Source organism: Phaenicophaeus curvirostris, chromosome 1 (genome assembly GCF_032191515.1).
Source record: "Phaenicophaeus curvirostris isolate KB17595 chromosome 1, BPBGC_Pcur_1.0, whole genome shotgun sequence".
NCBI classification, from domain to species: Eukaryota; Metazoa; Chordata; class Aves; order Cuculiformes; family Cuculidae; genus Phaenicophaeus; species Phaenicophaeus curvirostris.
The window spans coordinates 118856382-118870445 of record NC_091392.1 but is presented as its reverse complement, the minus strand read 5'-3'; the positions used below and the strand labels follow the sequence as shown (position 1 = coordinate 118870445).

The 14064-nt window shown below is 41.4% G+C and overlaps 1 protein-coding gene across 1 annotated transcript in view; it reads right to left on the bottom strand.

The window, feature by feature from the left end:
• MAOB (monoamine oxidase B) overlaps window positions 1-9958 on the bottom strand; it is a 53685-nt gene extending 43727 nt beyond the window's left edge. The window contains exon 1 of the mRNA XM_069873158.1: window positions 9903-9958. Coding sequence (XP_069729259.1) covers window positions 9903-9948 — 46 coding nt within the window. The 5' untranslated portion in view covers window positions 9949-9958. The remainder of the gene's footprint in view (window positions 1-9902) is intronic.
• Between the last annotated feature and the right edge of the window lie 4106 nt (window positions 9959-14064).

Below are 14064 nucleotides of genomic sequence, written 5' to 3'. Positions count from 1 at the left end.
ACATCCCCTTGAATCAATGCAACTTTACATCAGCATAAACTCTAGTCCAACTTTCTGTGACCTCTCTTCCCTGGCAGCACTCCTAGATCATTCATCCACAGTGCAGGGAGCACTATTTATTAAGCAGAATTCTTAAAACATTAAAAACATTCAGTCTGCATTTGTCCCAGGCATCACATCTGGTTAAGCAACATAGAGCCTGGCCAGTTATGAATGAATCAAGCGAAGTAGTGGTGCCTTAACCTCAAGCCCTGCTGAATGTGGCATGAACACAGGTTGTTGTGCTTCGGTGGAACCTTACTGAGGTGGCACCTAGGCTCAAGCGCTGAAGCCACAGCTGTGCTGCCCTTGCATAGGTCTGCCATTTAGTTTCGACTGTATTTTTACATATGAAGTTTTCAGTGAAACTTTAGACTGACAAATCTGGGCACTCAGCTATTTCAAAGGAGAAGTGTTTCTAGTATCAATCATTTACTCAGTATTCTGTTCATTTTATGAATTTGTCATGTCTTACACAGGAAGCAGTACACCCATTCAATGCCCAATTCACACATTGAAAGGAAGAGTTAGAGTTCTGTAGGCTCCAGTCAGTTAAAAAAACCAAACACATACATTGTGCATGTCCTTTGTTATGGCACCAGGATATACTGAAGAGCTAAAGTTAATTGCATCATCATTATCATCATTATTATTATTATTATTCCCACGACCATCCTCATCATCATTCACCACATGCATTGCATTATCATCTCACTGTCAATCTCACTGCCTCCTTTGGCTGATGTCATTCCTTTCTGCTATTTTACAACCAAAGCTGCTTCAAAACACAACAGAGAGATAAAAATAAATGAAAGACAATTAGCACTACAACAGACACAAAGTAGCATTAGAGAAAACAAAGCTTAGCACAATGAACTGGCTGGGGCACTATACAGGTAGTTTACTAAAAGCACCCTTTTAGGCATTACTATTATGAAGAGATGTACAAGCAAATGTAATACTAGCCAGGTTTACTCTGAAGAAGAGTTCTGCCTTCCATATACAGTGACATGGGGAAAAAAAAGACAAGGCTACGTCTGGAAAATCTTGCAAAATTACGCAGCAGTTGCCTCAGAAGAGAAATGCTTATCTGTTTTGCTAAATCTGCATGTTCTCAAGCAAAGAATTAGGGTTTTTTTCAGTTTTTTTTCAGTCCCCTGACAAAAGTAAATACATGATCAAATAGAAGATGTTAACTTAAAAATAAACAGACTATCATTCTCATATCTTGACATTAAGGAGTAATGTGTGATTACCAGATTTCTCAGTATCTGGTAACTCACAAGTATCCATCTAGAGAAGGTTACTTCTCATGGCAGCTAACAAAGCCCCCAGCAGACTTCACCAAGTCCTCATTCCATGGCTACTCATTTTGTTTCATGTCTTCCTTGATCGTCAGCTATTTTCAACCAGTTGCATGTAATAATTATAGATTTATACAAAGCATAACTCAGTGTCACTTTCAAGTATCTACCAAGCCATGCCCCAGAGACTCTCTAGAAATTTCTATCATCATCATAGCACACACATACAAGTAGGTAAGTGTGCACACACATGGACATGCAGGCTAGGTATTACCAGCTTGTAAAGCTAACAACCATTCGTGAACATTTTATCTATTTGAACAACTGAACAATGAAGATGAACCTCACCACTTCCCAGCATCCTGTATAATCACTTTACATGCCAGCCAGCAATTTGTTGATATCACAGAAAGACCATTTCATTTCTTGACGAACAGCTCAGGATAAACCATTCCCTGGCTAAGTTATCAAAGGCTGAGAACACAGATGTCAGAGAAGCCCAAACGGAATGGCCGAATAAGATTTTCAAGTAACTGGCTTCCTTCCTCCTCTAAGTACACACAGGAGAACGTTTGAGCCAAACAGCTCATAAAAATTTCAGTGTTACGAAAGAAAACCACTATCATTAGATTTGTACCATTCCAATATAAAGTGGGGGGGGGGGAGGGGGAAGGTGAAAGAAGTATAGCAAAAAAAGAGAAGTATCTAAGGTGTAAAATAAAATAATTTACACTCCTTCCATTCCTCATTTGTCATCAGTATTTAGCATAACTCACTGATTCAGTCTCTGATCAAGCTAGCCTCATAAAGAATTAACTCACATTGGAATAAAACAGGTGTCTTGCTCCAATATTTAATGCATTCAAAGACAGATCTATCACTCAAGCAAGTTTATATGCAAACTATCTAGGTAATCATGATGTATAGTATGAACTGACTGTTTGATCACCTTTGCCATGTGCGGTCAATCAGACAGACTTCATTTGATGTTTTATATATGAACTATACCATCAAGATAAAGACCAGCTGGCTGGGAGGCAGGAGGCTACAAAGCCATCTTCCCTCCCCGGCCCTCTCATGCTGAGCTGAGTCAAATTCAGTGGGAACTGAAAAAAGTGAAAACTGAGATACTGATGCCCATTCCTCCTTCTGTTCCCTCACAGCACTCCAGCCTCAAGTACTGGTCACAAAAATGGTTTGGGGAGCAAACGCAGTTTTTAAGGAACTTCACGCTGACATTACTTTTAAGCAAGCTGTTGGAACTGAAAACTGACAAGACAGACTAGGTTGCACAAAATATAAATGCACAGATGAGTTATTTAAAAGAGTACTAGACATTAATGGTTTAAGTACCAACATTCTGCAGTGCACTTTCACTGACACCTGCAAGCAGCAAAACCAAATCTTTAAACAAGGACCACACAACATTACAAAATTCTAAACCTTAGACACAAATCAGTTCCTAAGGAAAAAAGAGGTAGTCAGATGAACAACCACATTTTGACAAACCATCTCACAAGTTAGCAAAAATCTTAAGATGCGACAGAAGTTTATGAGGATGAAATAGGTTATCGGTCCAGAAGGAAAATCATATTAAGTTCAAAATAGCTATAAAAAATGAAACTATTGGAACTGTAATGAGACAAATGCAATTTCCTCAGGAAATTGAAGCCCAGTTGAATGATGACTGATTTCAGAAACATAACTGAGAGCTTTGCAAGTGAATCAAGACATGCTTCTCAGTAAAGGAAAACCAAAGGAAGGTCTTCAAGCCACCATGATATTGCTCAGCAAACTTTTATAACCTTGGTAAACTTTATTGCTGTATCAGTGCATTCTGTGAAGTAGATGCTACAGAACTGAGACAAAACACAAAGGCAAGCTACTCCCATTGTGAAAAGGGGCAGTGAAACAATACGGCTTTTTATCTTTAAGTAACAGAGCTACTTAGCTAGAGCTGTCAGTTCTGCTATGGAGAAGGAAATTGTGCCAGTGGGAAGTGTGCCAAAATCACCCAGATTGTTTACATACAGAATAGTAACTTCTGAAAAAGAAAAGCCTTCTCAACTGACTAAATTATGCAGAAGACCTAATTCATTGTCATTAGCTGCTTCATAAGATATGTAAATAGAGAGCAAATTGTCTGCTGGTTTATGATACTACAAGCAGCGCTGGAAGTTTACCTTGGGGACTACCAGGGCTGTGTAAGCCTGCACTGCTCAGGCTGCCTGCTTAGGCAGCACACACATCCCTGCTTTAGCTTTTGCCACAGTTCTTCACCTCTTGATAAGAAAGCCTCCACTCACTCACTAGGTGTCCTTAAGTCCTTGCTCTCGAGATCACTTAAAAACACACAGGATGAAGTCATAACAGTAGGTTGGTCCTCACAGCTTCTGGGGCTGCAGGGACCAGAGTTTGACCCAGACTTGTATCACTGCGGTAATTGACATCTTGCTGGTTTTGCTGGAGGCTGACACTATGGTCACTTGCTCCAGAGGAGAAGCGTGCTGAGTCCTGTGTCTTTAAAATTATCCCTGTCCTTGATGGAGGAATAAAACAGGTAAACTAGAGTTCTCAATTACACAGAAGGTGATCTTTTGGCAATCTCCTGATACTACAAGAAAATGAAAAGAAAAAGTAGGCAAGGAGAAGACTAGGCAAAAAGTAGGCAAGCAAAAGTCCAGTGTAGGTGGTTGCCCAAGTAAACAATGGACTGAACTTTCTTACGAAGAACTTTATGCTTTTCCCGTGTCTAATCTTGTTTATCAAAAAATATGCAATTCAGTAGTATAGCTAAGAAAATCTTGTGGACTTTGCAGTTTGTAGCCGTAACATCAAATATAAACTTACGTTCTCCACCAGTCATTTCCATAACAGCTACCCAGGAAACACCTGCACAAAGTTTTGCCACCCTAACTTACCTTTTTTTGCCCCTCCCAGGGTGGTTATCACATTTTGCTGAACAGACAGAATGAACTTTCCCTAATACCGCCCTTTCATAATGGTTAAATAAGCTAATGGAAAAAGCTTTCCTTAATGATGCATTGCTTTGATCCCCAGGAGATGAGATCTCTCCTGCAGGTAGAATGGAAAGCTTATTAAATCAACATTCAGACCAATAAGGACGTATCAGTCAGGAACTTACAATACTGCCCTTGCTGCCTAGGCTACCAAACTATCTCAGAGCACAATGCAGCTGCTGTCTGTCCTGTTTACTGTGCACTGCCAAGGTTTATATGAAAAATCTGTAAGTAGAATGGCAGGTTCCACGTAATTGCCTCATATTCCGTTGCAATAGCTATGAGAGTAGTTGAATATAAAATGAAGAATCCTCTGAGGGAAAAGACAGAGACAGATGATTGAAAATAGGAACAAAGAGCTTCATCATGTCAACTGACACAGAAATGTCCTGGATTCCTTTTGCCTGACCATATCGCAGAGAAGGTGGTAACCCTCGGAGAGGGTCACAATCCTCCCATGGATGGGTCCACTCCATTTCATCATGCACAGCTATTTCACTCATGGCCACATTTTGGTTTGATTTGGGTTTTTTTCCCCTCCAAATGGGCACTCAGTATAGGGATGCTAGATTGGTAATGTTCTTCAAAAAATTGCATCTCATTTGGCAAACTCTCTTTTCAAAGGAGGAGAATTATGACACTGTAAATTACTACCAGGGAACAAAAAAAACATCCTCTAAATTGATAAGTAAGTAGTGGAGGTTATGCATCACTTGTTAAAAAAAAAAGTATACATATCCAGATTTGTTTTGAAAAGCAATTTTGACTTCTGCTTCAGTCTATTTTAAAACAGATTGAACATCCTCAGTTAATAGCCCCCAAAACACTTGACTTGTTGGTTTTGGGTTTTTTAAAAATAATTTGAAACTGGCTCACAGATGCAGTGAGAGTTACTGTAATTATACAGCTTATCAGATCTTCACAGAAATACAAAGTAAGACCAAAGAAGAAGAGTTGAGAGCAGAGTGGTATCTCAATAACACCAGAGCAGGTATGTAAATAATCTAAAACACTGATGTTTAAATAGAAATATTTTATCTTACAGTAGGTTTGGTTCTAAACTTATAGGAACATGAAAAGTTAGGAAAACTCTAAGCATACTTGAAATAACATTTGCCACAATTTAAAATTCTTCACCTTGCAGAGAAAAATAACCAAACATTAACCTCACTTTAATGGTAACATCTGTGCACCCGTCATTTAAGAGAAACATTTTCTTAAACAGCACTGGTATAACATTAGCTTAATATCTGATACCTCATTTTATAACAAAAGAAATAAATAGGTCCCCCATGGCAAAAGCAGGGAGAGGAAAGCACTTTTGAAAACATACAGATGAAGTTTTTAAATTAAACCTCTGAACAGATTCCAAGTTTTGATTTTAAGAAAAATTCTGTCATCAGTGTCTCAATTAAGACGAGAAGCAAGTCTGACAACACAACCTCATAGCTTTCTCATAGTTGTTTCCATCCTCCTGCTTAAGAAGTTCTTCCAGGAAAGGAAGGACTCTCTAGGCTTGTTTAGCCTAAAAAAGAGAAGGCTCTGGCGAGACCTTATAGCAGCCTTCCAGTACCTAAAGGGGGCCTACAGGAAAGCTGAGGAGATGCTCTTTCTCAGTGCGATGCGGGGCAATGGTTTTAAGATGTTCTTTCTCAGAGGACGAGGGGCAATGGTTTTAAGGTGAAAGACAGGAGATTTAGATTAGATATTAGAAAGAATTTTTTTTATAGTGAGGGTGGTGAGGCACTGGAACAGCTTGCCCAGAGAAGCTGTGGATGCCCCATCCGTGGAGGTGTTCAAGACCAGGCTGAATAAGGCTTTGAGCAACACAGTCTAGTGGAAGGTGTCCCTGCCCATCGCAGAGGGGTTGGAACTGGATGATCTTTAATGTCCCTTCCAACCTAAACGATTCCATGATTCTATGATTCTGTGAAAAAGAGACAGCTCTGAGTAAACAGAACAACTTGTCTTGACCCAAGTTTCAGTTCTATGAGGACCTTCTACATTTCCGATCTAAATAGTCTTTAGTACCAGGTATACTACACACAGCATTTGGTATAGTGGTTTTATATGTGCGTTTTTAAGCTGGGAAGTTTTCTTCTAAAATATTTATTTTTAATTTACACCATTCCCTAAAATTTCAAGGATTTAAGAAGTAGTTTTACTAATAAAACAGTATCTATTTTGTAGTAAAACCTCCTGTTCTTCCAACGTATTTGTTGTCATAACTGTACTGAGAAGATCTGAAACCTTCAGAGAAGCCGCAGACCATTTTTTAGACTTGAAAGAAATTAACAAATGCTAATCTTGAATAGATTTTAATTAAATAAAACTTAGATCAGTCAATTCTTTAGTTTTATAATTTGCTTTTCGAATCAATTGGTATTTTCAGGCGAAACATCAGCCCCTTCAGAAGGGAATAGTGGCAGTGAGGGTTGTGAAGACCTCTACGCTGCTATTCCATTACCAGAATTGTTTACTCTTTAAATTTGAAATCCTGCTAATTAAATCTGAATAAAAGATGGGCAGAACTACTGCTAAAGAGGGTCAGAGCACTGTAAAGGGACACCTTTTATTAACCTAAACACACAAATAGAAAAGAGAGAACTGAACGGCACCTCTGCAACATGTTAGTTCTCATCCTCACATAAGCACAGAAACTCTGTTTCTTCTGTGATTACCCGCTTTGCTTATGGCTTTAACAGCTAACTCAGGCTACTAACCTATTCTGAAGGTTACAAGAGCTTTCTGCTGTTTTACAGCCATGCATTGACTGACGTCTTCCTCATCTATAGACAGCAACAGCAAAGTCTCAGTTGGCTGCACCTCAGGCAGCTCAAAACCAGTGACTTTTTGAAGGAATGCACATCAAATTGGAAGCAACTCATTTTCCAGTGGACAGGAGAAGATATCTCTGCAGCAGTTTGGCATGTCAGTAGGAGTTTTCAATTGGAGTAAGGAGATAAAAAACCACAGTTTTATCACCTCACTGGAAGGTCAATGATTTAGAGAGAAGTGTACTTGTAGAGGAGAGAGGTGAATGAGGAGATATACACAGTAGCTGAAGGAAATTGACTAAAAGGGTGTGCCTAGTCATTAGTAGTATTAGTAAGTGTGTATTTTTCTAGCTTCTGTGCCAGCGCAGGAGAAAAGCTGCTACAGCATGAGAGCACAGGGCTTTGGAGAAGATCTGGCATAAACGGAAGTGAATAGAAAATAGGTTCCTTACCACCACCCTGCCACTTGGTGCTGTCTGCAGGTAGCAGAGAGCTAAGCACACAATTAAATACGACATAGCACTGCTTCTCTCTTCCCAGTGCTCTTTTAGATAAACATACGTGGGCTGTGCAGGCCTGCCACCAACATATTCCCATGGCAACTGTGAAAAACAAGGATAGCTTGAAAGCTGTTACACTCTCACTCCAGCTCATTCAACAGAGGGAACCTATAGCACTGCTCCTGTTGCAAAACCACACCACTCAAAATGTTTCAGGTTAGAAGGCATGAACAAGTAGGGTATCACAGGTTAATCTTCTGTAATCAAACATGGCGAAACAGTATAAGTTAAAATACAGCCAAAGCACTGTGTTCCAAATCAAGTGTGCTTTATAGAAAAGCGATGGTTAATTTTTGCTGATCACATAAACATACCTGAAACATTAAAAAACTATACAGCAGTTTGTTATCAGGGAATTCTCCTTGGGGAATAATTCTGGAGATTTTGTTAACTGCATTCTGCATATCATTCAAATTGCACGCTGTATACCTTAATATAATTGATTTGGGCACGTGCATCTCCCAACTATACATGAAAGAGAGAAAGACAGAGAGACTGATTCACTCTGGGCAGGCACAGAGGTCTTCCAGCCACGATTAGGTTAAAAACAGCAGATTACCACCCAGGGCAACAAGGCTCCCAGGCCTGCTGCCCATTTCTCCAAAGCTCTTCATGCTCTTAAATCCATACCTGTGCTGAATAAGGAACCTGACATTTACTAAACAATTGAGCAGATTTCAGGCATTTTTCCTTTGTGCTTCTACCTGCTCGAAACAGAAGGCACCCCAAGATTTAGATCAGTCACACGTGACCGAGGGCCTCTGCGCAACACCCCTGGGCTCAGGACAGAAAGGATGCAAAGAGCCTATAAACTCACCAGCCCAGAACTTCCAGGGACTTCAGTAAGAACTAAACAGGTTCAGGGGATGCTGGGGCTGGACAGTGGCAGTATCAGGGAAATAAATGTGAAATATAATAACATAGTGAGAATAATAAAACAATCACAGTATCATAGAATGGTTTGGGTTGGAAGGGACCTTAAAGATCACCGAGTTCCAGCCCCCTACCATGGGCAGGGACACCTCCCACCAGGCCAGGCTGCCCAAGGCCCCATCCAACCTGGCCTTGAACACCTCCAGGGATGGGGCAGCCACAGCTTCCCTGGGCAAACTGTGCCAGGGCCTCACCATTTCTCGTGAAGAATTTCTTCCTTATGTCTAGTCTAAATCTGCCCCTCTCCAGTTTATACCCATTGCCCCACGTCCTGTCACCACAAGCCTTTGTGAACAGTCCCTCCTCAGCTTTCTTGTAGCCCCTTCAGGTACTGGAAGGTCACTATAAGGTCTCCTTGGACCCTTCTCTTCTCCAGGCTGAACACCCCCAACTCTCTCAGCCTGTCCTCGTATGGGAGGTGCTCCAGCCCTCTGATCATCTTTGTAGCCTCCTCTGGACCCGTTCCAACAGCTCCATATCTTTCTTATGTTGAGGATTCCAGAACTGGACACAGTACTTCAGGCGGGGTCTCATAAGAGTGGAGTAGAGGGATAGAACCAATAATAAAAATCAGAAATTAAAAATTGTAAAATTGAAGTAATAAAAATAAAATAAAAGAAGAGAGTAAATTATAAAATAAAAATAATAGAATGGACAGTAATGAAAATGGGAAAGAAATGAAGGGAATATAGCAAGAAAAACAATGAAAGAAAAATATTAAGAGGAAAATAATTAAAGAAATATAATAAAAGAAAAATAACAAGAGAAATATGATAGAAAAATAAAAGAAAAATGAATGCAAAAATAAAAGACAAATAATAAATGAAAAATAAAAGAATAATAAAAATTATATATGAAAAATTATAAATGAAAAATAATAAAAGAAAAATTAATGAAAAAATTAAAAGAAAAATAATAAAAGAAAAATAATAAAAGAAAAATAATAAAAGAAAAATAATAAAAGAAAAATAATAAAAGAAAAATAATATAAAATATCAAGAAAAAAACAGTAAAATTAAAAATAAAATCAAAATTAAGAAAATTTAAAATAACAAAATCAGAAATAATAAGATTTAGAACAGTGAAATAAAAACTATTAACATAAAAATAATAAAATCCAACGCAATAAGCTTAAAAATGGAAAAAAAATACCGACAGTAAAACCAAACCCGAATTGCGGCGCAGCGGAGGCGGCCGCCGCGCTCGCAGCGGGGGCTCCAGCGCAGCCCGTCCCGGGGGCCGCTGCCCTGCCCCGCAGCCCGGACCCACCTGAGATGCCGCCCCCGACCACCACCACGTCGTGCTTCTCCGCCATCGCTCCGGCCCCGCGCCTCCCGCTCCCTGCCGCCCCGGCCCCGGCTCTGCCGCCCCCGCCCCGCCCCGCCCCGCCGGCGCCGCCCCCGCCGGGGCTGTTAGGGCCGCTCGCCCAGCGCGGGGTGGTGGCTAAGCCCGGTCCCGCTCGCCCGCGGGCCTTCGCTTTCCTAGCGCCCAGCGGGGGCTGGGGCGGCCCTGGCTGGGGAGCGCAGCCCCGGGGCGTAGCAGGAGGGCTGGGTCTGGAGCAGCTCTGCCGTGGGGACAGGCGGAGGGAGGTGGGAATGTTCAGCGTGGAGAAGAGAAGGCTGTGAGGAGACCTTATAGCGACCTTCCAGTACCTGAAGGGGCTACAAGAAAGCTGGGGAGGGACTGTTTACAAAGGCTTGTAGTGATAGGACGTGGGGCAATGGGTATAAACTGGAGAGGAGCAGATTTAGACTAGACATAAGGAAGAATTCCTTCACCATGAGGCTGGTGAGGCCCTGGCACAGGTTGCCCAGGGAAGCTGTGGCTGCCCCATCTCTGGAGGTGTTCAAGGCCAGGCTGGATGGGGCCTTGGGCAGCCTGGCCTGGTGGGAGGTGTCCATGGGTGTCCCCCCTGATGGAACTGGATGATCTGTAAGGTCTCTTCCAACCCAAACCATTCTCTGATTGTTTTATTATTCTTATTGTTATTATATTTCACATTTATTTCCCTGATACTGCCACTGTCCAGCCCCAGCATCCCCTGAACCTGTTTAGTTCTTACTGAAGTCCCTGGAAGTTCTGGGCTGGTGAGGTTATAGGCTTTTTGCATCCCCTCTGTCCTGAGCCCAGGGGTGTTGCGCAGAGGCCCTCGGTCACATGTGACTGATCTAAATCTTGGGGTGCCTTCTGTTTCGAGCAGGTAGAAGCACAAAGGAAAAATGCCTGAAATCTGCTCAATTGTTTAGTAAATGTCAGGTTCCTTATTCAGCACAGGTATGGATTTAAGAGCATGAACAGCTTTGGAGAAATGGGCAGCAGGCCTGGGAGCCTTGTTGCCCTGGGTGCAATCTGCTGTTTTTAACCTAATCATGGCTGGAAGACCTCTGTGCCTGCCCAGAGTGAATCAGTCTCTCTGTCTTTCTTTCTTTCATGTGTAGTTGGGAGATGCACATGCCCAAATCAATTTGCCCTCTGGTTTTTTTTACGTAGTTTTTAATTTCCACTCTTTTTTTAATAGCAGCTGTGGGCCCGCTGCCCTTCGCTCTCCAAAGGTCATGGAAATCATCAAATCATGGAATCATTAAGGTTGGAAAAGACTTTTAAGATCATCAAGTCCAACCGTTAGCCCAGCATCACCATGCCTAGTAAACCATGTCCCGAGGTGCCACATCTACATGCTTTTTGAACACTTAGAGGGATGGTTAGTCCATCAGTGTCCTGGGCCACTTTTTCCAATGCTTGATCACTCTTTTGGTAAATAATTTTTTGTAGTATCCAATCTAAACCTTCCCTGGAGCAACTTGAGACCATTTTGTCCATCGATGAAAATAGCTGTAGTTACATCAATGCACTTAATGCCAACTGGCACAGATTCACGATGTCCACAATACATAACAGAGTTGTGGGATTCCTCTCAACGTTATTTTCCTCCTGTGGCTCTAAGGATTTTTTTTTCCTCTTTTCTCAATATGAGTGTTTGAAACAGAGAGGGCTGCATTGCCTGCCTGCAGCTGGGAGTATGTGGTGCATGCCCTAAAGTCACATGAAGGTCCATGGGGGTGTTTGAGGGCACAAAGCCCTCAAAGGGCTGTTCAAGTACAGCTGTTGAGATACAACAGAGCAAACACACAGGTCATTAAGTCTGGTTTTCTATCATCATGGACCTATTATATAATCCTTCTGCTTAATAAATTTAGCTCTGTCTAGAGCAGGTCAAATCTCTGCCAAAGACAGGCTGGCAGTTTTTCCCTCCTTTCTCTAACAACAAGTCCGTTGCAAAGGTTCATGTTTTCATCTTTGTTGCTTCTGCTTCCAAAATGTTTACACTACAATGCATTTAAACAGCTATCATCTTCTCCTTTTTGCATTTCTCCTTGCAAGGCTGATACTTGTCAAGCACTTTAGTAGCCTCACAGACTAGGGTACATATTTGCTGATTCTAATAGCTCTTTTCTACATCTGTTTTTGTCCAAATGTATCTAATCTTCAATGGTTCTGACCCGAATGGTATGTGTAATCCTAATAAACCCTCTTTGATGGCATAAAGATTTATTTATTTTTTATTTTAATGTCAGGAAACATCTCTTCAAATCGTATTAGGATTTCTGTTTCTGGTTTTTATGGCCCCATTACTTCTCTCATCCCTTGTGGTTCTGACTAATTAAACAGATAAAGCGTCTTCTACCTGGATTTTGGTGCATTATCCTTTGAACGCATAATGTTAAAACCTAAGCAAACTTTTTGAGAAAACAGAGCAACTGAGAGACTCCACATTTTCTCAGCGTGGAAGAGAACTCGTCCGAGACAAAGTATATTTTTCTCATAAACTTTGTTAGACATTTAAATGCTGCAGCAATGAGGTAGCATAAATAGCTATACTGTTTGGTAAAAAATGTACTGACAGCCCTGGCCTAAATTTTGAGAAATGAGTAGAAAGTTGATGTCGTAGGGGTCAAAGCCAAAGACCTTCAGATTTACAAAGACTAAGAGGTAGAATTTAGGCACATCTTTCATGACAGTCTGGTCAGTGGCTGGTAGAAACACAGCACAGCTTTTTAAGCTACACATCCTCTCAGGTTCTGCTCCTTAAACAGCAGTGCATTTAATAAGGCAGCTTTTCATTGTTTGTTTTGTGTTCCAGTCTCTCCTCATTGTATTCGGCGGAATAGTCGCTCCTTTAGGACAAGCCAGTTTTCACTGCTGAAATTTTCCACTGGCAGATAACACATGTTGACATCGCCTCTAATCAAGGTGGCAGAATGAATTCCTGCATTACCCACAAGCTGTTTTAGCACCTGCATCACTAGGGTGCTTCAGCAACAGCATTATAATCAGATCCAGGAATTCAAAATTCCTGGGTTTGGATGCAAACTCCCACTGCACTAGGTACATGTCAGTGAGCCCTGGGTGTTCATACTGCCTCCCACCCTCCCTCACCACTGCCACCACCTCCTATTACATAGGAAGGAAGCCCAGGCACAGAGCATAGGTAGGCACCACAGCACACCAAAGCAGGTGCCAAACCTTCATAACTGGAGTCAGGGCACAAGGGCCCAACACATTTTAAGCTGTTTGCAGGTCAGAGGTTCAGGTTCAGGAACACGGGAAAGTCTAGACAGAGCCTTAGGGCATCACAGGCACGTGCAGAGAAACTGTGTGAAGAGAAACATGACAAAGAGCTTGGCTGTAAAGAGGGAGATTACATCTTTCATCAGCTGCAAGCATACACTGAGACATGGTGCTTTCAGGGACTTTGTGAATTTGGCACTCATACTTCATTATTGGTTTGTGGTGGAGAATACCCTTGCAGGTAGGGTGAACACAGCTTGCTACGTCTCTAGTCTGCGACCAGGTCATGCCGTTCTTCCAGTTAGCACCTTTGTGTCTGCTGAATACTGATGTTATAGAAGACAGGCAGATTTAGACACATTTGTAAACATACATTTTACATAATTTCAACTTTCTCTCAAGCAATCAGTGCAGAAATTGTGGAAGCACATGTCAGTGCTTTTGAAATACTGTACAATTAAATAAGCATAAGTTCCATGCCAGGCTATCCAATAAAAGAAAACTGCTACAAGGATTGTCAGGAGGCTGTCTAGTCTGATCCTTTGCCCTACGGCAGCATCAGCCATGACCAAAATGTGTCTTGATTAGCAGTGAACATTAACTGGAGAGGCTAAATGTTAACAGCCAAGATTTTTACACCAACGTACAACTGTCTGATATTAACCTAGAGCTAATAAGCAAAAATTGAATGTTTAATCAGTCAGATTCCATTGTAAGTAGAACTGATCGTTAAATGTAAAACCCACCAAATTAAGCTCATTAGTAAAAGCTATGAATGAATGTAAATATGTGAGCACACACAGCTGTAGCACAAGACCAGAACAAGAGTCCAAGTGCTGTGGCACACTCAGGCCAGCAGCTG